This window comes from Dicentrarchus labrax, unplaced genomic scaffold (genome assembly GCF_905237075.1).
Source record: "Dicentrarchus labrax unplaced genomic scaffold, dlabrax2021, whole genome shotgun sequence".
In the NCBI taxonomy this organism is placed as follows: Eukaryota; Metazoa; Chordata; class Actinopteri; family Moronidae; genus Dicentrarchus; species Dicentrarchus labrax.
The window spans coordinates 8,851,458-8,877,789 of NW_026136724.1; the positions used below are offsets into that span (position 1 = coordinate 8,851,458).

Sequence of the window (26,332 nt, forward strand, 5' to 3'; positions counted from 1 at the left end):
GGGTTATTAGGCTACACACTTCCTCTAAATGTGTTGCATTACTCATCTGCCCACAAACTGATAGGTGTTTGTTATACACATCGGTGGTAGACTCTGAGATTGATTACAACGTGAATGGTTGAAAAGATTAAGAGAGAGGGGAAGACAGAGGACATAAATAAAGACAGAGCTGGGTGGGAAATACAATTGAAAGTGCAAGAGAGTTAAGCAGAAAGATGAAGGGAAAGAGAGAGAGAGAGAGAGGCCAGAAATCAAGAGATAATCAATGAATGGAGAGAGGCTATCAAAAGCTTTCAACTCAACACCGAGCTTTGAAAGGGACTTCATCAAAATTGCCCCCCTCCCCAGCTGCCACCTTTCCTTCTGTTGACTGTGGTGCGCTCCATCAGCCAGGGGCTTGGCAGAAGCGATGGTAATTGAGTTGCCCATTATCGATTAGCTCATGGCAGCCCTCTTTCATTCTATCTGTCACTATTAGCTCTGTGAGTGAGGGGACACTGGGAGTATGAAGGGAATGTAGGGTTTGGATGGTGAGATGTGCGGTATCTGCAGAAGAGAGGATGAGGAAGTAGAGAAATTATACCAAATATGCAATCTGCTTACTGCGTTAGATCCAAAGCTAATAAATTAACAGATTATATTAGTAATGTTCAAAACTGTAAACAGACACCAACTTGTGTCATTTCCCTGGTCAGCAACAAGTTGGCAACATGTGATTATAAACTTACATTACCGATGTTTGATCTCTTTTATATAATGCATCGCACAATGGAAGTAAATTAAATAAAAATATGGGCAAAAACAACAGAAACATCCCCTGCTTTCCCCCAAAAATCTGAATACCCTCACTTTAACAAAAACAAAAAATAAAAACAGGTAGTGATTATGGCAAAGGTTATGTTGGAATGGTGCCATTTTCCCTACATAGTTGATGAGCAGTTTCATTTTTACCTCTCCTTTTTTCTTTATTTTCCTGTCTCCTCAACATTTTCTCTCCTATTTTCCCCTTTTATCTCTTTTTTTTTGCTTTCCCTTCCTTTCTCCCTCTGTCCTCTCCTCTCCTGGCACTCGACAACCTGTCTCTATTCTCTATCTTCTCCTGCTTTGTCAGGTGATTGAGAGGCATGATGTGGAGGAAGAAACAGGAAGGAGGGGGTGGAGGTAATAAACCCAAAGATGAATCGGGGACCAGGCAGTGAAGCCTGCATCTTTTCTTTCTCTCTCTCTCTCTCTCTCTCTCTCTTCAGGCACAGAAGGGTGTGGTGATGAGGTTGGCAGGGTAATAGCAAGAACTGCTGAGGACTCACAAATCCTCGCACCTGTTTTTCTTTTTTTAAAGGCCCTCCACCGTTAAACGCATGTAAATAGTCGTGTCCTGTAAGCAGTCCAGATGACAGGCAGCAGATGTTTACCCCAGGGCTCGGTAAATCACTGGTTAGTTACTTTGATTATGGACCCTCGTCAGTTCCCGAGAGGAATAGCTTGACAGGCTTTAAGGCAAGCTTGTGGCATGAATTATAAACAACACAGTCAATTGGTTACTGCTCTTCGACGGCCGTTCAAGGAAACTGTAAAGGTATTTGCTCCAAGAAATAGAATCACTTTGAAGTAAAAGGTATAAATTTGATTAACTGATACTGTAAGGATATAATTCTTCCATGGGTTAAAACAAATGTCAAATATGTGTGTTTAGCAACACTGTTTCCTACAGAATTTATTTATATACCATTGATTTGTTCAGCTATGTGGCTGCATCAAAGTCATATAGAGGAGGTTGTGTAAGGAAACCCAATGTGTCCTATATTAGATTAATAAAATGTGAAAATAAATAATCAGATGACTAAATAGAGATAGACAATATGACAAGGAAAAAGGTGAAAGAATACAAGAAAATATCGTCTCATTTATAATTACCAGTGCTACTTTTCATCACAACTTTATAGGACAGAGACAGTTAATGTAATTAATTGTTTGTTCAATCAGACAGAAGCAACAGCCAATCACATAACTGGCCTTATGTGATTGGCTGTAAACTGTCTTAATGACGAGTAGAAGTATGAAAAAAAAGGAAATTGGGGTAAAATGCTGTCATGAAATGAAAAATAAATAATAATAATTTAAAAAAAAATTAAATAAAATTCCAATATTTTTAAGAAAAGCAGGATGACATAATATTTCTTAAAACTAGGCTAAGTTTTAAAAATATGTTGGGTTATTTTACAATTTCTTGCTTAAATTATAGATTATAATTTATTATTCATGTTATGACATTTTATTTATTTATCTATCTAATTTTTTAGCACTTTAGGTCTCCATAGTTTGGGTGGATGGTTGGGGGTCAACCAGGGGACTTAATGCTACTAAAATATTTGGTTATGACAAGGAAGAGATTATTTGTCCTGTCTAATGTTTACAATCAACATTGAGTTTTTCAATATTTAACCAAGATCGCAATCTTTCCCAAAGCTTAACCCAGAGCTTTATGCTGCTTAAACATAACGCATTATTTGCTAGGATACTGAAGGGAAAACAACTGAAATCATGAATTGCTGCAGAAATTTTCAGCATGAAGTTTTTGCATTGACTATGAATAATTAATTTCCATCCTTATTATGTTGGTTAAAAAATCTATCTGGATTGCATATAAATGTCATTTTTAAGAGACAGAGTTGGTGTACTAACACTACACTGAACAGAGACAAATGTACCACTTGATCATATATTTTCCAAACAGTCTTTCTGTGTTTGACATGAGACCCTTAGAGAAGCCAGTGTTTTCCTCCTCACAGAAGAGCTTTCCGCTCAATAGGTGGTAGCACATGAAGCCAGCACAAACTGCCCGTGTGTGTGTGTGTGTATGCGGCACTGTGTCTATGTGCATGGGTGTGTGGCAGCCAAGCAGGCAGTCAGGCATCATGCTGCCACTGTATCAAACAACAGCAGTGGATGCCAGCCACACTTCCGTTCCTCACATGAAAGGAGGCAGGATGGAAATGGTTGTGGTTAGGGGGAGAAAATGGGGGAGCAGAGGGTGGGTGAGTGGGGGCGGGGTTGGTCGGGTGGAAGCAGGGAGGGATGGATGGGGCGGATGGATGGCCGAGCGGCCTGAGGAGGCTGCCAGGCACCCAACTTCCCTGCACAGATGGAGCCCAACACTGCCCAGCACCAGCCAAGTAGTCCACAGACTGTGTGTGTGTGTGAAAGATGTATGTGTTGGGAATTTTAAGGTGTGTGGGCTAATGTGTGTTTATGAGCTTGTGTGTGTGAATATGAGATTTTCAGCTCAGCGTTTCTGTGTGCGAGTGTGTGTGCAGGGTTTGCTGAGATATGGGGAGGGGTTATTTGTACAGTACAGTAGGGAGGAGGGGGGGATAGTTGGAATGCAAATGCCCTTCCGAAAGAGAAAACTCAGGCCTCAGCTCATTTTTATGCATTTTTTTACGCTTACTGCGCTCGAATCAATCAATAAATAAAGCAAACGTGGGGGGTGGTGGGGGGAAAGAAGAAAACATGCAATTGTGGCCAGAAAATTGTTGGTGGATAAATATGTAAATGCTCAGTGCTGCTGTGAAACATCGCCATTGCCCTCTAAGCATTTTGGGCCTACTTTAGATGCAAACACATGAGTGATCAGCGTCAGAGCCTTGCTTGATATCGCTCCTTTCAAGGAAGCTTTCATGACGTGGACTCTCTTTCTTCTCCCTCTCTCCCTCTCTCTCTTCTTAATCAGTTTGCCCCTCTCACTTTCAATTAATCAACCTCTCTCTCTCCCTCTTTCGGTCTTCCTCTCTCGCTCTCAATCTGTTCCTCTCTACTTCTTTCATACATTTAATTAACAAACCTCTTTCTTTTTCGGCCTGCAGATTGTAGTCACTCTAACAGTATGTTGTTGTCATCACTCCTGTGGTTCATGTAAACCCTGCACTTTACTGTGTGTGTGTGTGTGTGTGTGTGTGTGTGTGTGTGTGTGTGTGTGTGTGTGTGTGTGTGTGTCTGTGTGTGTGCCATATCAAAGGAAACATTTGACTCCGTTTTGACTCCACCTTGACTCCTTCATGGATCAGTCCCCGCGGTGAAAGCAAGACCAGACATTTGTGCCCTTGGCGGCTACAAAGGGAGATGATTATCAGGGATTGAGGTGATGTGTTTGTGTGTGTGTGTGTGTGTGTGTGTGTGTGTGTGTGTGTGTGTGTGTGTGTGTGTGTGTGTGTCTATAAATACTGTATATACAGGTATGTGTGTAGGAGAGATGTGATGATGAATATGTTAGAGGCTGCCTTTGACTCATGCAGGATGCAACCTTGTGCTCCGCTGCGCCTGTACATCTGGGCGGGAGCGCTGATCTATAAATTCTCATGTGTGTGATAATTTTCTCCTTTTTTTTCCCCACACACACACACATGCAGAGAGATACAGGTTGCAGGGGAGGCAGGCCGGCGAGCAAACATGTGGCACTTGCCAACACCCTGCAAAACTAATCTCATATCTACTCTTGCTGCTGGGAGATTGTTTGTGTGATGGCCCTAAGGAGGACCGAGAAGGCAGAGAGGGGATAAAATCAAATCTAGCTCTTGTCACCAACTCAATTCTCCAAGTGATGTGTGTGTATATGTGTGCGAAGGCGACATATAGTGCATGTGGGAACGAACACGCATGTGTGTGCTCCCATTCCAACACTTTCACATTACTCCTGAGAAAACCAAGGGTTTTTTTTTTTTGTTTTCATTGGTATGCCAAAGTTAGAGAAGATTGTGAATAAGATTGCTGCTCGAAATGAGTGTCACCCGTTTCCGCTCTAGTTCTATTTGCCCTTCAACTAAAGAGCCTCTTGAGCCTATGAGAATGGGTGAGCTTCAATATACTGCGCAGGTGGTGCCATACCCTCTGTGCTGTGGAATAAGAGATGAAGATGGAGCCCTCACATCTCTATAGTCGGGGATAATGGGATTCCAGGCCATATTTTCACGGTGTAAAGAGACAAAGCCTGGTTGGAATCAGGGTTGATCCCCTGTCTTTCTAGTGCTGTCAGAGAGAGTTTGAGCCCTGCAGAGGCCAGAGGATGGGGCTCCATCTTTACAGTGTTTGTCTTCACTCTCATATATTTTCACTTTCTCTGTTATTGCTTTCATTCTCCTTTTTTCTGTCCATGTCTATCTGTTTAACCTTCCTCCATCTCATTGCTTTCTTTTTTGACTCTACCTCCCCCCTTCTCACTATATTCCATCACAGTCTTTTTCTCCCTGTTAGAAAATGTTTTAATGAATTGCCAAAATAACAGTCAACCAGTCAAAATAGGCCTCCATTTCAAGGACCATGCAAGGTTCAGCTCATTACAGTAACTGAAAATCATAGTTAATACACAGTGTTAGCTGATTATTTACCCATGCATGCTATAAAGTTAAAGATTTTTGGATGTATTTTCAACTTTGCGTGACATTAACAGATTTGTATCTTCCCTTTTAATAGAATACAAATCCCAAGCAAGTTGTTTTATGTACTTGCAAGGATAAATAATGTTGCATTGAATCGAATGGAATTACATTTGATATGAATTTAAATTAATGGATGCCTTGAATGGTAGAAAAAAATCCATTAAAATTTCTAAAGCACTGGAAAATAGCAAAATGTGGTTCACTAATGAATATTTTTATATTAACAATTGATCAAATGCAAGGAGTCACACACCAATAGAGAATTAACACACTCTGCAGTTCCTTTTCACCTCTACAAAACATTTTGGTTTTGGTTTTAGGGCTTACAACTTCACCCAGTTTCCAGTAACAGTAGTTGTTGTTTTAAGTGAAATAAACCCATTGTACACTACCTGCAAAGCACCAAATGGAAGACGGACAAAGTTAGCAACTAGCTGGTGAACATAGTGGAGCATTTAGCTGCTAAAGAGCCAAATATTTCCCTCAGGAGTGCAGACTAAAAGCATAGTTATTATTGGACATACATTTTGCTGGTGGCCAGGAACATAATTCCAAATGAATGATAATGTTGGAGAGTATCTATTGGATGTGTAAATAAGCAACTGTTTTGCAATTGCTTGTGGCGAGAAATCCGGTAATGTTGGTTTGAGTGTGTTTTACGTTAAATTGATTAGACTATAAATTACACGTTAAATATATCAACTATCCTCACAAACAACAAAATTGCCATTTAGCTGAATTTCATTTTACGTATGTTGCACTGCAGAGGCTCATTTGCAGGATGGTTGGCCTGTTATTAGCAAAGAAAACAGGCAACATAGTGTACAAGAATAAGCATAAAAAACAAGTGTATTAGTCCTCTTGTCACCATTTTATTGAGCCCACAGTGTGTGCCTTTATCCCAGAACAATCCCTCTGGCTGCTTAACTGAAGGCCATGTGTCTACAGTGAAGAACTGCAACTGAGCAAAGAGGCGGTATATGGATCCAATAATGTGTGTCCATCAGCAGCCTGTGGTGACAGACAGACTGTGTTAGAGTCTGATTCTCTGCTCAAGCGTTGCGACAAAATTGTGAATCATCTCACCCTTCATGTCACTCCATACACTTTACTCCCTGTCTTCCTCATGCCCCAAAAGACAAAAATTAGTTTTTCTGTGTCTGACCCCCCCCCCCCACACACACACACTTTTTCTTCTTCTACTGCTCTCTTGCTCCATTCTACCTCCTTTTTTTCTGTTTCTCCCTCTCTCTCTTCATCCCTTCATCTAATAATCATATTGTTTTTGAATGGCCTTTTCTTTCTTTTCCGCCCATATTAATGCAGACAAGCCAGGGTGAATCAAAGTTACAGCAATCCAGAGAGGAGACTGCTCTTTTCTGCTTCTTCTTCTTTTTTTAACCTTGTACCAGACATTGCTGGTACCAAATATTATCATCATCTGCTTTTGATTTTCACAATTGAATTTTGTTTTGGCCAGAGAGGCCACAGCCTCTCCTGCTTTAAAGCCATTGCTGCTTTTCAATTTCCGTTGTACAGCTTTTCATCTTGTAGCAGGTATACACAGTGCCTGCTGTACATCATTTATTTAGAATGGACTTCAAAGCTACGTTGAAATATATACAAATAGCGCAGTAAATGACCCGCCAAGTGTAAAAAATACAACACGTTTGACATATTTGTTTTAATGTTGAGATTTCACCTGTCAAATTAAGGTATCATCACATTGACTAGATGTACTAGAGAGCACATGAGCAGTTGTTACATATTGTCACTAACAAGTTGACATTTTAATCAACAATTCAGTAAGCAAAATCATGAGCAAATGTATATAGACATTATGGATTGGCTATTTAAAGGAATATGTTTATTCTGTAGAAACATCTATAGCTAGTGTTTGGTATGTCCGTTCTGGACTACTGTAGAAACATGGTGGTTCAACATGGTCGCCTCCATAGAAGGCGACCCTCTCCCTTTGTAGAAAAAAACGTCTCATTCTGGCGTAACGAAAACATAACATTATTTACAGGTGATTATACACTAATGAATACATACCTATGAATATTATATTGCATTTCTGCCAATAGATCCTCCTAAATGTTACACACTGGACCTTTTAAACCGACAATCTTCTCATCTAACAGCAAAACGATAAATAAACGTATTTCCAAAATGTTGAGCAATTGCTTTTTGTAACTTTTACGTTATTGTCCTGTTTATAAAGGAATATATGAAACTATATTTCAACAGTTCTACAGTATGAATCAAGGTACGTGTCAGTTTTCAAGGATCCTTTGCAGCACCTGAAATAGGACTCTTGTGTGTTTACACAAGGCAACCATTGAGCTGAATGTTTCATGACAGTCTTCACTTGACCCATTTTTATTGCTTTCATCGGGGCAAGAGACATGTCATTACCTGGATCAATGTCTCGCTTCTCTTTTCCTCCTTTCCCGCTGCATCCTTTCATTTCTCATTTGAATGCATATGTTTTCCTGCATGCCTTGTATGCACAAACTCTTGTTGCGTTCACCTGTTAGCTCGGAGAGAAGTTCTTCAGTATGCTGAGAGCTTATACGGAAAGGCCAAACATTCTTCTTAAAAGCTTTTTTCTTTGTATGTCTTCCCTCCCTCCCTCCCTCCCTCCCAGTGCTTTCTGAGGCAGCCAGTAGGAGATTTCGACCACATTTAACACCAGCGAGGATCCATACATAGAAGATTGGTATGAAAATTGAGACTCAGGTCAATTAACGCTCTCTCACTTGACTCGAAATAGAAACTGCGGTTCATTTAATGTTGATAGGTTATTGATTTTTAATTACTTCTTAACAGATTGAATATGACATCCCCATTACAAAAGTTAGTCAATATTTAAATGATGAAGTCAGCTTTCTTCCTCAATTGCTTGTATTGGAAGTGAACTGAGAGCCAGCCCTAGTGAGATTTCTATGTTGACACTGATGCAAGGTTGCTTTTGTGGACTCCATAATCAAGGCAATCTATCAGTGATGACAATTTTTGGGCAATAAAAGTAAAACAAAAGCAAAATCGTTAATAATAGTGTTTGTATTGCAATTTGCCTTGACATTAATTGGAAAACACTGCCATTTCATTGCTATATAAGGCATCATTAATATATTATGTACCACCACTTTAATTTAGTTTTCCATCTTATAAGGTTTTAATTTGTTAAGCATGTTGTCACTAAGTAAAATAACATTCACATTAGTCTAGTAAAAAATATAAGGGATTTAAGGTCTGTATTAATAGACTGAGAATATCTGAAGCTTACAGATATTACCTCATTTTCTGACCAGTTCAGGCTGCAAGATGTAAAATGGATTAAGGGGAAGGAGCACAAGCAATTTTTCATACCAACTCTGATTAAACAAACTTGTTTTGCAAAGATTGCAATCTCGAAGACGGCGTTTACGATCTTTACAAACCTGGGAAAGCAAGCGAGGATAAGAGGCAAGAGCAAATAGGCTTGGTTGGTTAAGTTTCCAGTTCATGTTTCATTGGGATTTTATTTTGTACATTTAGACAGTACTTTGTCCTCTGGGTCTCATTACCTACGTTTCTCCCTGAGGATGACTGAAACACTCAGCAGATAAACTTGTGTATGGTGTTGCTGAGACTTGGTTGTTAAATATTTAATTGTCATAGTTGTTCCTTTTTTTGTCTTTTGTCCATTGAGATGGTGATGGCATATAAACTGGCAGTCAGAAACTGCTGCACAGCAAGAGTAGATTTCTTTATTAGCTATCCATTTGAGGCCTTATTTCATCTGAGTGTTTTATTGTTATCTGTATAAAGTTTCCTTATTTGCAGAACAGTATGCAAAATATAGTGCATTCATTTAAGATGTACTGTAAAAATGAGAGTTCAGAAGACTAGACATTTTTAATGGCACAAACTTTAATTTTGAATTCTTTAAGTTAGAATTTAACTCAATCTATTAAGTTTTGCCTTTGAATTTATTCACCTTAGAAATTACCTGAAGTTGTACACATATTCCATCTTCACTACTCTGAATGTTCATTTCTGTTATATAGTTATAGTATAGTAATATAAGGTCCTCGTGTCTGTACATACATACTCACCTATTGTAGAGAATACTAATTTAACTGAGGGTGGGGTTTGCTTTATTAATTGCAAATGCAGTGTTATTGTTAAGTTAGTTATTGTTGTTTGGCCCACTCACCACCAGGGCGGTGCAGCAGCAGTGGCTGTGACACAGAGCTCATGGAGGCAATGAAGGTGACCCGACTGCTGCAATTTGCACTTGAAATCGTACTCGGTCTCTGAGTCATATCCAGTGACGTACTGCGAATGAAAAATGGCCTTGGACTTTTTGACTCAGACCAATCCGCTCGACTAGCAGTTGAACTTTATTGAGGATCTTGAGAAGGATGTGGGCTGCTGCATAATCAAAGTGGGCCGATGACGCATCTCTCTGGCTCTTTTTTTTCTTTTTGTAGAATTGACTGTACAGTTCAAGTGGCCCACAGGGCTGATGATCCATTCTGGGTGGCCCATAGTCGGGTGGCCCTTCTGGCATTTGTCCAATTTCCAGATCCGTGGCTAATCCGTCACCGGTCATATCTCAGTCAAATCTGAACATACAGACATGATACGAATATTTTTAGATTCAATGTCAGTGACACATACGCTTATCTCCGATGTTCGTCGTGAATAAACTATCTATACAATCTATAAATCTGTTAAAAAAGACACTCCTTATGACTCAAAGTCTTTATGTTTTTAACCAATATCATGGATTCACACTGTTGACAAAGCAGTTGTTTCCATACTTTATGTGATACTTGGCTGGTGAAAAGGAAATGAATAATTAATCAAGTAAACTTAAAACAGCCAATAATGCCAATGATTCATGGTGGTACTGTAGCACTTAACTGGTAACTAATGGAATCAGGCGAGGTGAGCCTTCAGTGCCCAGTAATGATGGATGAATAAAGATCAGGCAAATGGAGACTAAATGGAGAGGAAGCTCCCGGATGGGTGAATGTGGGTGCTTGTTTTCCTCCTGACTACAGGAAATATAAGAAGCTTAGTGGGAGACTCAGGAGGATGAGTCTATCACTAGTGTTTGCCAGCTCAATGTATTGCCTTTCCTTTAATAACTCTTAATTAACTGTGCATTGTGTGTGTACAGTAAGTAATTAATGATATAATAACTATGTTGCTTTAGTCAGTGTGAGTGACACTGCTCCCAATTAAAATGAGCTGGGTGTTGTTTAGATTAAACAGTTTGAATATGTCATCACCTGCATGAAATGAACAAAAATAACAACTTCCATATTCCACAACTCTTCTGTGGTTCAATAGAAAGACTGAAATCAAACTGCGTCTTCTGGACTAGGAGATGAAATTCTTTAAGAGGCAACACAAAGGAACAAAAATACACAGCTGAATACCATGCATCTCTGGATGATCACTCATTGGACAATACATATAGAAATTAGGCTAAAAACCCTTCATAATGCACATGTTCTACAAACTTTTTAGATTAGGTACAGTAAGGACCTCATGTTCCCTAAGAATAGAATAGAATAGAATAGAATTAATGTTAATAAAAGTCATTTGTTTTTTCTATAATAATAATAAGCCCTTTGTACAAATAAATGAGCTATAAATGACACTTTATATAAACTAAAAACACAAAAAACTATGTTTAAGCAGAACATTACCTGACATCCCAGCTAACAAATATTTCCTAAATACAAAGACATGAATGTGAAAGATGTCTGAGGTGACGTGTTTTTGATGGATTATTTCCTAGCAGACACTTTGTTTCTTTGCAGTGGTTGTCAGGTGATTGACAGTAAGCAAAAAGAAAAACAATGTGTGCCATATTAAGCACAAGGAAATACTGATTAAACAGAAAGCTTTACAATGCCAAATTAGTGCTTTGTGCTCTCCTGAAGTAAGACTGATCCACGGTATCTCTATGGTAGCTGAGTGCAGAATCTGATGGGGATGATGTAAAGCCACAGGACTGAGCTATCTTGTAGTTTTGTTGGACAGGTGTATTGACATCATGTGGGCCTGCAGTTTATTTCCCCATGTCTGCTTTTGTCTGTTAATGTACAGTGGCTATTGTTGGCTATAGTAAACACCAGTCAGCAGGATCAAAAAGAAAATATTTGATGCAGTAAATGCTTCTATTAGATATCATGAGGGTTACACATGGTAACTCACCTGTTAGAGCATGTGCCCCATAGAGTCCTTGCAGTGAAATCAATAGCATTGATGCTTAAAGTAGCTATAGTCTATATTTTATAATAACAATAGATCAAATTACAAAGTGTCATGTGAGAGGGATTACTCATACCGCAGGGAATTATCACCCTCAGCTCTTTTAGCACCTTTTAGCTCTTTGTTTTGATCTTCCCACCCGCAGCTGTTACTGTTCACTCTCACCTCTATCATCGTATCTTTCCAGCAGCTGCATCTGTTTTTAGTTAAATAACACTAAATAACAACTGTACACTTCCTGCCTAGCACCTCTTGGCAGACAGGAAAAGTTAGCAACTTTGCTAATTTTGCTTTGTATGTGTTGGATGTGTAATTAAGCAACTGTATGCAACTGTAAGTTGGCTTTATCAACTAAAACGGTGATAATATGTCGATGCTGTATTCACAGCTTGTTTCTGCTGCCCCCAAGTGGCTTAGTGGTTTAATGTTTCAGTACAGTCATGCATGTTATTAATGTTTTTTGCATTCTTCACTGTCCTTAACTAATATCTTTTTGTTGGTCAAATTTACTCAACTTTGTAATTTACTATACTTAATTGATAATTATAATTGATAATACAATTTTGAATAATCAGTTTGTTACACAATAATAAGATACATTAAAAGATGGAGGAATTTATTATATTATATATAATATAATAAACCTCATAAGATGTATCAGATGGTACGAAAAGAAGCACTCCCTAAAACGAGTGAGGATAAGATTTGATTGGATTACAAAAACTTTCTGATCCTTAATAAAGTTTAAAAAGTATATGCAAATTCTGTACAGCGTACAGTAATATCCTAACTACATTAAAAACCAAATGATTCTCCACTGTGCACTTTATGAAAGAAAGTCTGTTTTTCTCCAGCTATGGCAGTCCTCTAAATTGGTCAGATGTTTGCTAAAATACAGACACCAGGTAGTCACAAGAAAAACATTCCCACTTTTGGTATTGCGTTGTATAAAATCCTGACAGACATGTTGGACTATCCAGTCCTGTTGTGAAACTTGGATTCTTCATTGGCTAATTCATGGACTATGAAATGTTTATTCAATTATCTGTCTATTAGCTTCTTAAATTAATTTATTTAGAGTCAACCTCATCCCAGAGGCAGCCATTGTTTCCTGATAGACAGCACAAGTGTGTTTGTCTGCCCAAACAATAATGGCTCCACCTGTCAGAAGACAAAGTGGGTCACAAGGGAAACCATATTGGTGGCTGCCACCTCAACTTTTATCTCTGATTAAACTGTAAGAATCTCTGTGTTGGACACCCTACTGGACATGAGCCCTATGTTCCAGCTTTTCCCTCTGATTAAGCCCTCCTTCAAATTTATTGGCCATGGGAAATAATGGGAAACACAGCGAATGTAGAAGTTTTAGGCCATTACTCATGGCTTTTATTGGCATGGGCTCTGTCTGGCACACAGCCAGTGACCTGCACAGAGGACAAAGCAAGTAACGCCTCTCCTGGCTTCTGGCAAGGAAAAGCAGCGGTGTGGGGGTGGCAGTACAGAGGAGGAGAAAGTGAGAGAGGAGACGTAGCAGCAGTGTAGGTGGGTGGTGCGAGGAGAGAGGGGAAGGAAATGGTTTAATAATTTATGGGGAAAAAAATGAAAGAATTCCACAGTGCTCCTGAACTTATCTCAAAACATTTTTGCTATCCCCTTGTAATATAAAAGAGGGGTTAGAAAAAATGCAAACAAACATCTAACAGTGATTTTTAATAGTGTCTAGACAGAATAGTGGGTCCCCAAGACAGCAGTGCAAAACTTTGTGATAAAGTTCATAGATGAACGTGGGATATAAAATACTAACATACAAATATTGATATTTACACCAGATAGCACAAAATGTAATTGTTTTGGGTCCTGGAGACCCAAACCCCTCTTTAACAGCACAAAAAAATAGATTTGTATCAGCTTGATACCTCATGATTTTTCCTAATTTTAGGAGAAATGCTTATGTGATTTTGAACTGATGACATGTTTCAGACATCACACATGTAAACCTTTCTGGAGTCTAATTTGTCCCAAATACGAGTAACGTCACTCTGTAGGATGACATATTGTATATTTGTTGGTGTATGATTGACTTTATGGCAATCAAAAGGAATATATATGTGAATATATATATATATATATATATATATATATTTTTTCACACGTAGCCCAAATTACACATGCACACACTGCATTTGGTGTGACAATGCTTTATGGACATTTCCATATTTTGTCACCTCCATGATGTGCAAGCTCTGTGGCAACAATCATGGTTTTCACTTGAATCACTTTCTACATATTGAGTTTTAATAAGGTCAGAAGAAAAGGGATCAAATATTTAAAGGACCCCTTTTTTTTGTACACATGAAGTTCAGTTCTGATACCTGTAACCAAGCTTATAAAAACAGTTATTAAATATGTGTATAATCTCTTCTGTGGCTTTAAAGGGAGCTTTCCAAAGTTTAAAAGAAATAAACCTGATGATGTAATCAGAGTTATTAAAAGATACTGTTGAGATGGATGTGGAAATGTAGGATAAGCATTTTAAGAGCATGCCCCAAACCAGAGACTAACAGGATATGTCAGACTCTGGTGCTTCAACTTCTTTGGCTGTTTTTATTTTTAATATGCGTCTCTCAAGTCCTCCATATTCATGTCTTTAATAGTAAATGGCTGTAGTATCTGTGCAAAAGAAAACTGGCTGATTCTGCAGTTATTATTTTTCCACATACAACAATGCAGCAACAATGGAGCAGTAAAACCCAATGTAAAAAAACAGACAGGTTAAGGTCTTATAGCCCCTTACTATAACTCACTGAAGTGGACAGTTACAACTCGCTTTATTCAGCTTCATACACCACAAGAATGGAAAAATAACTTGCCTGGTTTGCTTTTGCTTTATTTTTGCTGAAAATACATGGTGACACATGACCTTTAAGGACTAAGCATGGACACGTAAATGGAGAAAAATTCCAGTAAGATTCACCCCGTTTTCTCTCCACATCCCAGTTTATATACTAAGCCATGGGTGCATTGCTTGTGGAGGTTGGGTCGTACTGAGTGAAGCTACAGCTGAAGAGAATGTTGATCCACAAATTCCTACTTTATAAATAGCTTAATTATTTGTAGGTGTAGAAGCTGCAAAGCTGCATCCTTTTCATGTTCTAAATATTTCCTCACAGTTACATAAATGGCTGTTGTCACCTTAAATTGGTGTTAAACATGACGTTCTAAACACTGTACATATGGTTTGGGTGTTTTAGGGTTATTTTACGGGTTCAAGTGCGTCAGGGAGGATGTCAGGACAAAAGCGCATAAAGATGGCAACCTTGTGAATAATTGCAGTTGGGTCCTCGGGCATATCAAAATGTATCATTCATGTCTCAGTGTTTCCAACTGTCTTAATTACGCTTTATGTTCGTGCAGAGTTATATTTAGTTTGCTGCTCTTCCGGTGAGTATAGAGCAGTAGGTATAGTCTCAGCAGATGACAGTGTTAGACATGCACACACACCCACGCAGTCACAAGCACACATACAGTCTGCCCACCCCAAATCCTTGTAGAGGTCAGGTCTCTGTTAATTGCTTTCCATGCAGTAGATGGATGGATCACAGCGTCAGAGAGGAGGCTGGGAGGTGTCAGAAAAAAAAAAAAAAAAAGGCCCTCCCCAACACACATACACTTGCACGCACACACACACGCACGTCCATGCAAACATGATATAAACACACAAACAAAATCCACACCATGCATACAAACACATACACAGTCTGGCATGCATGCCAGCCAACAGAGACTGTTATCAGCTAATTAGTCCTAGTAGCTGCAGGGGCCAGCCTTATTGACACTGCAATGACAGTTCTCTGGTTTGAGTGGCGCCGTCAGTCGTCAGACCATGTCATTCCGATTCAATTATAAATACACAGACGCTGGGATAAAACTCACAAGTACCCCCGAGGAGGAAATGTCGCTTTCAAATGCTGCGATCACTTGAGCAGCCATATGGGTTATTGTGTGCAAACTGACCAGCCTCTTCCAAACGACTGACTGACTTACTGGCTGAATAAATGAATGAATTAATATTTCAGCTTCTGTGTCTTGCTGCATCCCACATCATGTGGGGCTTAATCAGCATACAGATATACATAAAAAGGAAACAATGGCTGTGTTAACACTCAGTGGGAGAGGGGGATTACACAAGCTATTGTTTTGCTACTCAATATTGGTCCTCCTCCAGTGCATTTGCTTTCACTCACAGGATCAAGGTATGTATTTTAACAATCCAACTGAGAACAGAGCAGATGAGGCTTTTTAAGAATTTGCATTGGCATTAATTATTTATGTTTTTAATATGATGAAACTTTAGGCTACATGTGTAGTCTAATAGGTTTCAGGGGGTGTTGAATATTCTTGGAAAATGAGCCTCTGGCTAGGCTACCCAAAGCCTATTGCTTGTATCAATAACCAGGAGGCTTGGCTAATAGGGAGGTGCAGAATTTCCTCAGCACACGTTGTACATGTATTTTTGCAACATCTATGGATGAGGTGCAAGAAATCCACCTAAAAGAAGCAGTTTTTAAACAATACAGGGAGTAGAAGTTACCGCCTCCTTGGCTAGAAATAAGTCTTTATGACACAATTTCAATAAATTGAAGGTCAAAACTGAACATGGAGTACTCTCTCCAAGTTTGACTTATTTTGGTTAGTCTGTTTGGCATATGATGATCACCTGCAGCCCACATTTTGCTCACTTATTTATATCCTTTTATAGCCACACTATCTCATGCTTTGTAGCTGGAGGAGATTATTTGGGGGAGTTGTGACGTAACCTGGAGCTAAGCAGAGAGGGAAAACAGTCGATCCCCTACGAGGAACACACACAGGGATAGAGAGAGAGAGGCATGTGCAGCAATTCACGCCTGCAACTGTTTTGATCCTTATCGATTATCTGATGGGAGAACACACTAGATAGAAAGAACCTGCGCATGCATGGTCTTTGCTCAGTTTGATTTAATTTGCCTCCCAAAGAAAAGTCAGGGGAAATTCTTCCACAGTGCCTCTGGTTTGGGAACAAAAATGTTTTCATGAGCTACGACGCGCAGATGAAGAAGCACGGGGATTATCCAGGAGATGCATAGTTTATGAAACTGGCAGTTCTCGTGCGTAAATGGCAAGAGTTGCATTGGACTGAATCAATAGGGAGAGAGAGAGAGAGAGAGAGAGAGAGAGAGAGAGAGAGAGAGAGAGAGAGGAGAGAGCTGGGGGGACGCGACACCGAGAGGGAAAGTGACGGAACGACAGCAATATAGTGGAGAGAGAGAGAGAGAGAGAGAGAGAGAGAGAGAGAGAAGGAAACGAAACGAAACGAGAGAGAGAGAGAGAGAGGAGGGAGGGGGGCTGCGAGGCGACTTGGTTGGCAGTATTTGCCTCTGCCTCTCCAGCAGTGGGAGAGATGTGCGTAACATGCAGCGGAGAGCGGTGATCATCATCTGCGCGCCGCATCGCCGTGGACCGCCGTGCGCACTCGAAGACGGAGACACACCGAGGGGCGCAGCCCGCTCCGCCGAACCTGTCGCGTGTGAGACGCCCGAAAAGCCGACGACAGACCGTTGAAGGAAAAGAAAGGAAGAGGAGTGGAGTGCGAGGGAAGATGTCAGACCTTCAGACGGTGATTGGGGGTTAATCGCCCTCCAGTTTGGAGCCACTCTGACGCACCGGCGGCGAAGCAAGAGCGCATATTTTTATTCTTATACGGAGTCCCAGCCCTCTTTATCTCACCCAGAACGGACTATAAAGTGAGGATTTTGCGCGAAGGGGATGAATGTTGAATTCCATGGCCAGCAGAATATGAGTCAGTCATCTGTGAGCTGAGGTGGAGTGTGTCTCTCCCGCTGGACGGCTGTCTCGGTCCGCCACAAACCTTCCTACGCCAGGATGCAGCTGCTCAGAGTTGCGTGGGCACTGACCGGAGCGGCGATCTGCTGCTTTCTCATTCTCCTTATCCACTCCCGCCTGCTCAAAGAAGGTAATCACACAGAACTCCGCCTGATTACATGTCACTTTTAGACTGTTTGAATGCGCCGTCGCCTCCCGCGTAGTTCATATGAAGTTTTCCGCAACAGTAATTCCAATGCGCAGTATGTCCGTCGCTTCGGCGCAATCTGCAATCAAATATTTCTTTAAATAAAAATACAGTCAGAACCACTCCGAAGCAGACTAGTTTGCATGAAGCACAGATGGTATTGCTGAGCTGTGATATTCCTCGCCCGCAATTTTCCTTATCAACAAGTCATTCGCCAAAGGATGATCGATTGATCAATTCTATGAAAAAAGTTCAAGCTGTGCAAGGGGGGTGGAAATAAAGCAGCATTAAAAGCAGCAGTTCACTGTTTGTATAGAATACTGATTTGTTGTAAACGTTTTCAATAGATGGCACTAGAGTCTAGCTTTAGGGTAACATTGAGGTCAAGCGGCTCTAATGTCGTTCCATTTACCCTCTATTGGGTTTTCTGCCCCATATATGTTCAAGGCGGGATACGTTTCAATCCCGATCATCGGTCAGACACCTCACAGCGAGGCTGTGCCCCTAATGCACTGTCCACAATGTGTCTATCACCGCTGCCATGCTGTATGGGTGGCACAGCCTGCGGACGTGGCTGCATTGTGGCGAGTGGTGCAGCTTTTTTTTTTTTTTTTTTTTTTTTTGAGGGGGGGTAATTAATTGAGTTTCATTTGCTGACATTCAGCTGAGTGAATGAGGTGTGATTTAATGACTCTGGCAGTCATCAGAAACCAAATCCATCACAACTTAACTGATGTTTCAGCGTGGCAGATTATCCCTTGTAACAAGTCATTAATTCCACCTCCAATGTAGCATAATAAATACAAATCATACCTGTCTGTGGGGAGATCTTCATGCAGAGGTTGAGTACACTTACTGCTCAAACTCCTTATGAAAGTCAAATGGTGTATAACCCAGGGAATTACTGTACTGTATGAACCTGGCACAAAAAACAGCACTTAATATTCCCTTTATACATGTATACCCCGGGGCAGGCAGAGTCTGTTTGGCACTTACGAACTGTCATGGGTTTGCTTTGTGCCGTTTTTTCCGAGAAGCGTGGCTTGGAATGGCCTGCCATCCCCTCCCTGCCTCCGGCCCTGGGCAAATATTCAGGTCAAGCAGTGGCAAACACTCTATTCACCGTAGTGAGCCCATGACTACTGCAGGGTAGGAGAATGTCCAGCCATACTGAAGAGGGTAGCGAGAAAAAAAACTTGTTTGTCAGCCAAATGGGAGACAAGGGGAGTTCAGGATTTTGTACTGGCACATGTCCCGAAGTCTTCCTTTGGAGTTTTAATTTACTGTGGCATGCTAGCCTTTTCCACAGAGGTCAAAAAGAGGATTGTGTGTCCACCTAACAAAATGAAAAAAGTGCTGCTCATGGCTGTGTTAATGCGAGGGACTCTCATTAGATTCGGGCCATCAGCATTGTCGAGCTTGTTGACTGGCAAGGCAATATTTTTGACCTTCACCAGCCGAGTTGTTTGTCTGTATCATGTTGTGCTTTTACACCGAGGTGTTTTTCCCCTAAGCCTGCATTTTCTTCGCTTTCAAACTTGACACCGAATAGCTTTTAACTTTGGGAGGGGGGTGGACACTGCTGGTCACTCTGTGGCAAAAAGATGCAATGTATGGTTTATATGGTCCCTATTGATGGAGGGAGAGAGGCACACAAAAGGAGGGTTGAGACTGTGCTCACTTTAGGCTACCAGAATGGCCAAGGTCAAAGCCAGCTGTAAGGGCTAATAATACGAACTGATAAAATGAATTCAAAGGACTGCATTAGTGACAGTCTTTTGGGGATGAGGATAATGAAAGGCAAGCACAAGGGGCTTTAAAAAGAACAGACCCCTTTTAATCTTGTCTCACATGTTCCTTCATAAGAACATCAGGGTTGTGCAGCACAACCCTCTTCAATGTAAATTACAGAACAAAAGGACGAGGGAAAGAAATAAATGTATTTTTAGCCTCCTCTCTATCATGCCACGGATTGATTGTCTGTACCTGTGTTTACGTGTGTGTGTGTGTGTGTGTGTGTGTGCATGTGTGTGTGTGTTATTGCTGGTGGTGCAGATGTGTATGCAGGTGGTATGTTATCTGAAAGTAGCCCGCCACATATCCTGAGTTATTACCATACTAGTAAAGGTGAGCGTGCTAGCTAGCTAGAGATCTGGGATGGTGATTTTGGCAATGGGAATGCTGGCGAAGAAACAAAATGTCACCCCACTGCCAGCCCGTTGGATAGCCGAACATGCCAGCGAGTGTATTTTTGGGAGTTCTACACCTCATTGTGTCAGCCCTCTTGCATAATGTGACATGGGATCTCATGCAATGAGAAATGAGGATGCGGAGAGGGAGGATTGGGAATGGAAACATATTAAAACATTATGCATAGGGAATGTGGATGAATTTTGCGCCATAAATTTCTCACACTGTCCACTTCAATAATTCAGGCAATGGAGCAAATCCCATTTTGCTCTTCATTGGCCGAGATATTTGTCACATGGCAATAGAGAGTCTGACAGGTTCTTGAAGAGTTTTTGGTGAGGGAATTCCCTGGTGAATTTGATTTAATACAGGATAGGGTAAAATAATGACCAGTTTCATTCCAAAAATGAGACAGCCATATGTTTCTGACTGCTATAACATATTTTGTAGCATGAAATTGAGGCACCCTGTGGGTTACAATTAAAGTTATGAAGAGCAGCTTCTTTAAAACCTCAGTGGCCCATAGTTCTCTCTTTTAATACAGCAGTAAAATTGTGGAATTAGCATTAAAATTAGCATCAGGCAAGATTTCAAGATTTATTGTTAAATTGTTGAAATATAAGAACATTTTCCTCTCAATTAAGAAAAGTCTTTGTAGATAATTATCTTCTTAAGTGCTGTAAATCTTGAGGATGTTTTAGGGCCCATAGCTATATACGAGATAAATTAAATGATTGATCTGTTTCTTGATGCTCATGGCACCATGGCTATAGTGCCATGGCTGAAGTAGTAATCTTCTATCTATCTAAGATAGAATTATCTAGTAGCAATGAACTTTTTGTTTAAAAAAAAAGAAAAACAAAAAGGTGTTTTTGAATAAACACTTGAACACACATTAAACACACATAAATATCTGAGGAAACAGACTTTAAAAGACAGAATACACAATTAGATTTAAAGTAGATTTCAAATAAGCCAACCCTTTTAGACGTGGTGTTATGAAAAGAATCCCATTTTGCTAGTAGCTGTTTCCTACTTCAAAGAGAGGCATATTGCCTAAACTGTCTCTGTGGCAATGACAAGTTGAAGTGGAGTACCGTCGCATATTTTTCTTTTTATTCATTCATAAATCTGTGTGTCTGCTCACCCAAGTGGCCTCTCAATGTCCTCTACCTCCCCAATACAGGCCACCAGTCTGCCTGACGACCGCAGTTATTGATCCTCAGGTAAAACCACAGGGTGAGCCATAATGGGCAAAAGTGACAGAGATATGTGTATTCATACACTGCACCTGACATCAGGCAACCCAAATCAGTTTTCATTTACCACAGACAGACACGCAGTCCAGGGGATTCTCTTTTAAAATGATTCAAATGGCATTCTGTGGTGTGGCAGCTCTGCTTGGGAGCAGCCTCAGGCAGATTTGGGTCAAGCAGTGGCAAACGCTTCGTGTCATGCACGTACATGGCCCGTGGAGGAAGGGAAGCCCTGTCACGTCTTCAGACATGAGTTTAGAAAAGGAAGTCACCTCTGTCTTACACCAGTTCTTGTTTAGCCTGAGCTGTTGTCCCTAAAAAAATAACTAAATCCAATATTTCAAAAGGAAATCCTATAGTTTGTAGGTTTTGTACTTTAAAAGAATATTGTCAGCTTTGTATACACTCCATGATCGGCGATGCAGCTTGTACTGGTAGCCAGTCACACGAGAGGTCATCAGGTGGATTCTTTCTTGACGAGGTCCTTGTGGAACAATGCCTTATCACGTCACCTTTACAAAGCCCTTAACTGAAAGCTCAGGTCATTGCAAGAAAAGGCCAGTGCACTTAACAATGCCCCGAGTGTGGCATGCCCTCGATCGCAGCCTTTAAGATGTCACCCCATTGCCTGCCTATGACCAGTATATTTATCAAGCCTTGTTGGATGAATGAGACTAGTTCTGCAATGGCAAATTCATAGGATAGTTGGCTCTGTGCATCAGAGTTGTCAAACAGTCAATGGTTATGTAAGATACTGAAGGACTGCTACACAACTGTTGTTTATATTGACAGTTGTCAGTGTTTTTCCTCTTTATGCTATATGATTTTGTTTTCCAGTATTTTCTTATTGCAGAATTTTCAGTCCAAGTATTCAATTTCACTACGCCATCTGCAAAAGCTGTGTTTCATTTTTCGATCAGAATATTAATTTGCCCACCATCACCTGCATCTAAATACAAGATGTAGATTAGTTTAATTACAGTCAAGGCCAGAATGAACTGCAGCATGAGCTCTGACTTGAATATGACTTAGAGATACAGCAGCAGAGGTGTAGTCATTAAGTATTACTTCCTTTTTAAGCATGCATTATTAATCTGCCGAAAGGAGGGATTTTAGGGAACTTAGCCCTGAAGCACAGCTTTAGGCTCAATGACGTAAAGATAATATGCATGTATTTAAGGCCGCTGTAATACTCCTTTAGCATACAAAAGCAATGTCACAGTCACCATGTTTTACTTGGCAAATCCGCAGTGATGTCAAATCGCTCACAGCAATGGTGCCCAAAGGTAAGCAGAGCCTTCTTCTGCATATAATATGCTGTAAACTGATGTAAATTAAGCACAATTTATCTTTAATGGTCAGTATCATCTGCAATCCATATGGGTAATGCACAATAATCAATTGCTTAATTGATTCATTACTTAAATGGTTCGTTAATTAATTCACTTCAATGAATCAATCACCTTGCAGCAGGGACCTGTGGTGGTTTATCAAGGTAATCTAACCTTACTCCAAACGACCCCCCTGTGTCCTGTGTCCAGGGGCACTTTTCATCTGTGTGTGTGTGTGTGTGTGTGTGTGTGTGTGTGTGTGTGTGTGTGTGTGTGTGTGTGTGGAATCACCAATATTTACTCATGGCACTGTTTTTCACAGTCCCTATTGATTGTGGGACGGTAAAAAGTGTGCACTATTGCACCCAGTTTTCCTAAAGTCCTATTGATTGCATTTTGGCAGTGCTATGGGACAATAAAAAAAGGCAGTGGTTGGAGTTAGACTCTAATGAAAAGCTGGCTGTGAGGATCCTCTGTGGGTTCCAGTTTTTACTGGAGAGACTCATTGGCCTTTGGAAATAGTGTTGTCAGAAAGACATCGACCTGAACACACTTCATTCCTGCCCTTCCACCCATGAAGTGCCATCTAAAACTCCCCGAGGCCCTACCAATCCAAGCTTGAAGACATAGAATTGAGCTACTCTGTAAAACCTTGAATCAGCAAGGACATCCGATGCTACGTCTTACATCTTCGGGTGCATGAACGTAATACAGATGCTGGTGATAATATGGGTAACGCTTGCAGTAATTTGTGGCATAGATCAGCAAGCTAGCGCAGATTGCTAGATTGAGCTCTTCCTGGATGTAAGACGTGGGAAAATGCATAAAGCGTTGAGTGGTTTTAATAACTGAAGCTGTATCTTTAATTAAAACCTCATGCAGTTGCCAGGGAATGTGTTCTGATCAGTGTGATAGAGCTCAGCTCCATAAATTGGACATGTGAGTGTGTGTGTACACACACATATACAAGAGTGAATGAAGGAGGAGGAGTGTTTGGCAGATGACACACACACACACACACACACACACACACACACACACACACACACACACACACACACACACACACACACACAGTGAGCAGTAGGGCAAGAAGGAGGGCCAGTAGTTTGAGAGGTTAGAGACTAGCGAGGCCATTTGTCTATCGGCTTGTCAGTTTGTGGGAGAAAGATCCTCTCAGATCAGCATTTTCCTCCAAGGAAGGGCGGATTCTTCAGGGCCCATTCTTGCAACACTGGCAACATGTCCATCATGACCATCTCTCAAAGAGAACATTGTCCCTCCCCCTCGGATGATCTAACCCAAGCTTGTACTGTATTCATCAAGATATACAAGCTCAAAGACTGCTGATTTAGGGGAACTGAGCCAGACCCTCCGTCCATTTTATTCATAAGCTAACTCTCCAGACTATCGATTCCATGACCACCAGGGTGCTTCAGTGTGATACATCCACACATTCTGGAGGAAATGATGGGTGAGAAGTGTGCTTACCCTTCTGCGGTTTCAATTTGTGCTTTCCTGCTGTGTCAAAGGTAGAGATGAGGTCACTCCTCCGTTCGATCAATCTCTGTGTCTCTGTTCATCTAGCTGATCAATAGCTCCTTAAGAAGTTTGATCTTCTTTGTGCGTGAGATCACAGTCATTTGAATGGATTTAGGAACAAGAGTTTTCTGCCTTCACAACAGCTTGGCCCCTGAGGCCATTGTGACACAAATGTGGTGGTTTGTGATAACAGGCTTGGTCATGCTTTATGGATCCAGTGCGTTCGAAGCGTTTTTCTGTTTCCATCTGACAGAAATGTAGGTTTAATCTTGCATTAGGCTGGCTATAGTGCATTAGCTTTTTGTGTCAAAGGGGCAGAATATTACCGATGCTATGCTGCTCCACCGAAACAAATTGCATGTTACTCTTTAGAAAACTAATGGAGGCTTTATCGATTCGTACAAGGCCAGCCACTTGCTTTGTCTCGGCTGTCAGATTGTGTCTAAAGCAATTTCATAAAGATCATTATTTTCTTTCTCAGGATGTCTTGCAGCTAAACAAGATCCTCCTTCGCTCGTTCCTGCCTTTTGTACTGCTTACGGCGGCAGCTCTTATGGTCCAATTGAAAATGAATTAGAATAGAATGACACATAATGAAAATCACTACAAAACATTGGCACGTCACATCCCCTTAGCTTGTTGCACCCTTGAATAGATTGCTTGTGGGGTTCCAATTCCTATTCTCAATCCAACGCAGTAAGAGAAAATGGGTTTAGCTCACTGTAAAGGACAAGCCATAACATTATGGGTCATAACAAGCGGTGCCACTCATTTATCTTCTAATGCCATTATGGCGTGCAGAGGGAAAGGTGCTGACATGGATGTTAGTCATGCAACAAAGCGAGATAACTCAACACGTTTGCTGCACTTATGCTGATCATCATTGACATAATTGACGTAGCTGGCAAGCATTGCAGTGTCAAATTGTAATCCAACAGGTTGCTTGAATCACATTATTCAAATGGTTGCATGTTTTTATCTTGTTTACTCATTGGAACCTTTGTCTTATGAAGTTGTGAAGTTTTGTGAATGCAGAGTCTGTGATCCATGAAATTCAAAACACAGAAGTGGAACCTGCTATCACTCCCAAACTGATTGATGTGTCTTGTAGTTCACAGACTAAGACTAACTCAAAGTAAATTTTAAAAGTTTTAGGAGAGAAAAACAAATGTTTTGAATTATGCTCCAGTGAGAAAAGGAAAAATACTGAGTTTTAAGTCTTCATTTTGCTTTGAGATTATACCTTTAAAATGCAATGGCATCGTGCATCTGTTGCGACTGAATAATAGCTTGATTTTGAGCAGAATCTCCTGTCTTGCAGAACTACCCTCTCTGGTTTTACAGTTACATCGTAGCTACATATAGTTTTATGCTTATGTTTACAGCTCTGTCGATGCAACAGCAGGGAGGGGAGAAGAAAAAAAAACAGCCAGCGATTCTGCTTCATCATAATCATTACAGTCCATTCCACATGGGGGAGAGGAACTTCATTATTGTACCTGCAGGGACTGTTAAAACCAAACTCATGAATACAGAAAGCTTTCTTCTGTGCTGCATTGTTTCTTTACATACAGTGCTGCTGCTATGGAATTTTTAAAGCCTTATTCTTCACTTAAAAGTAATACATATAGTATACACACTGTGTCCACAATAAATTTACAAGTTATGCTGGATCCACTGCCATGGGTGCTAAACCAGCCTGGGTTCGCTAGCTGTCTGTTCAAGCTCAAATAGAAGTATGAATAAAGAGGGCAGGTGGGTCATTGCTTTTTCCAACCTAGTGTTTCATCATCTGAGAAGTAATGCACATTTTTCTATTTGGTATGCATTGATGTGCATTGACGGAATCGGACTCTACATCTTTTCCTTTTCATAACATTGACTTAGGTAGCCCCTTCTCCTCACACAGTGTGTACCCAATATTCCACATTTCAGAGGTTATTATCACCAAGAAATTCACACTAAGGGCATGAATCAGATGTACCCTAGATAGCATTTCACCACACAGTGTGAAACACAAAAAAAGGTTTTCAAAAAAATCATATTTTAATAATGATATGTATTCAGCAAATGAAATATGCCAGGCTTGCACATTTGCCTTGCTGAACAGACAATAAATTATACCTTGTGCACTGCCACATAAGCCCAAGGATAATACCACATCCAATGAGTTGAAAGGAAATAGGGCTTCTGGGATGCAGGAAACAATGCCCTTGCTTAAATCAAACGGCG

The 26,332-nt window shown here is 40.6% G+C and overlaps 1 protein-coding gene across 3 annotated transcripts in view; it reads left to right on the top strand.

The window, feature by feature from the left end:
• LOC127358654 (chemokine-like protein TAFA-5) overlaps positions 1–26,332 on the top strand; it is a 136,723-nt gene that overhangs the window by 28,669 nt on the left and 81,722 nt on the right. Inside the window, exon 1 of one of the 3 annotated variants that reach the window (XM_051391914.1) lies at positions 16,969–17,724. The exons of the other annotated variants lie outside the window; for them this stretch is intronic. Within the exon in view, the coding sequence (XP_051247874.1) occupies positions 17,634–17,724 (91 nt within the window). The 5' untranslated portion in view covers positions 16,969–17,633. Of the gene's footprint in view, positions 1–16,968; positions 17,725–26,332 lie in introns of those variants that run through there. 3 annotated transcript variants of the gene reach the window in all.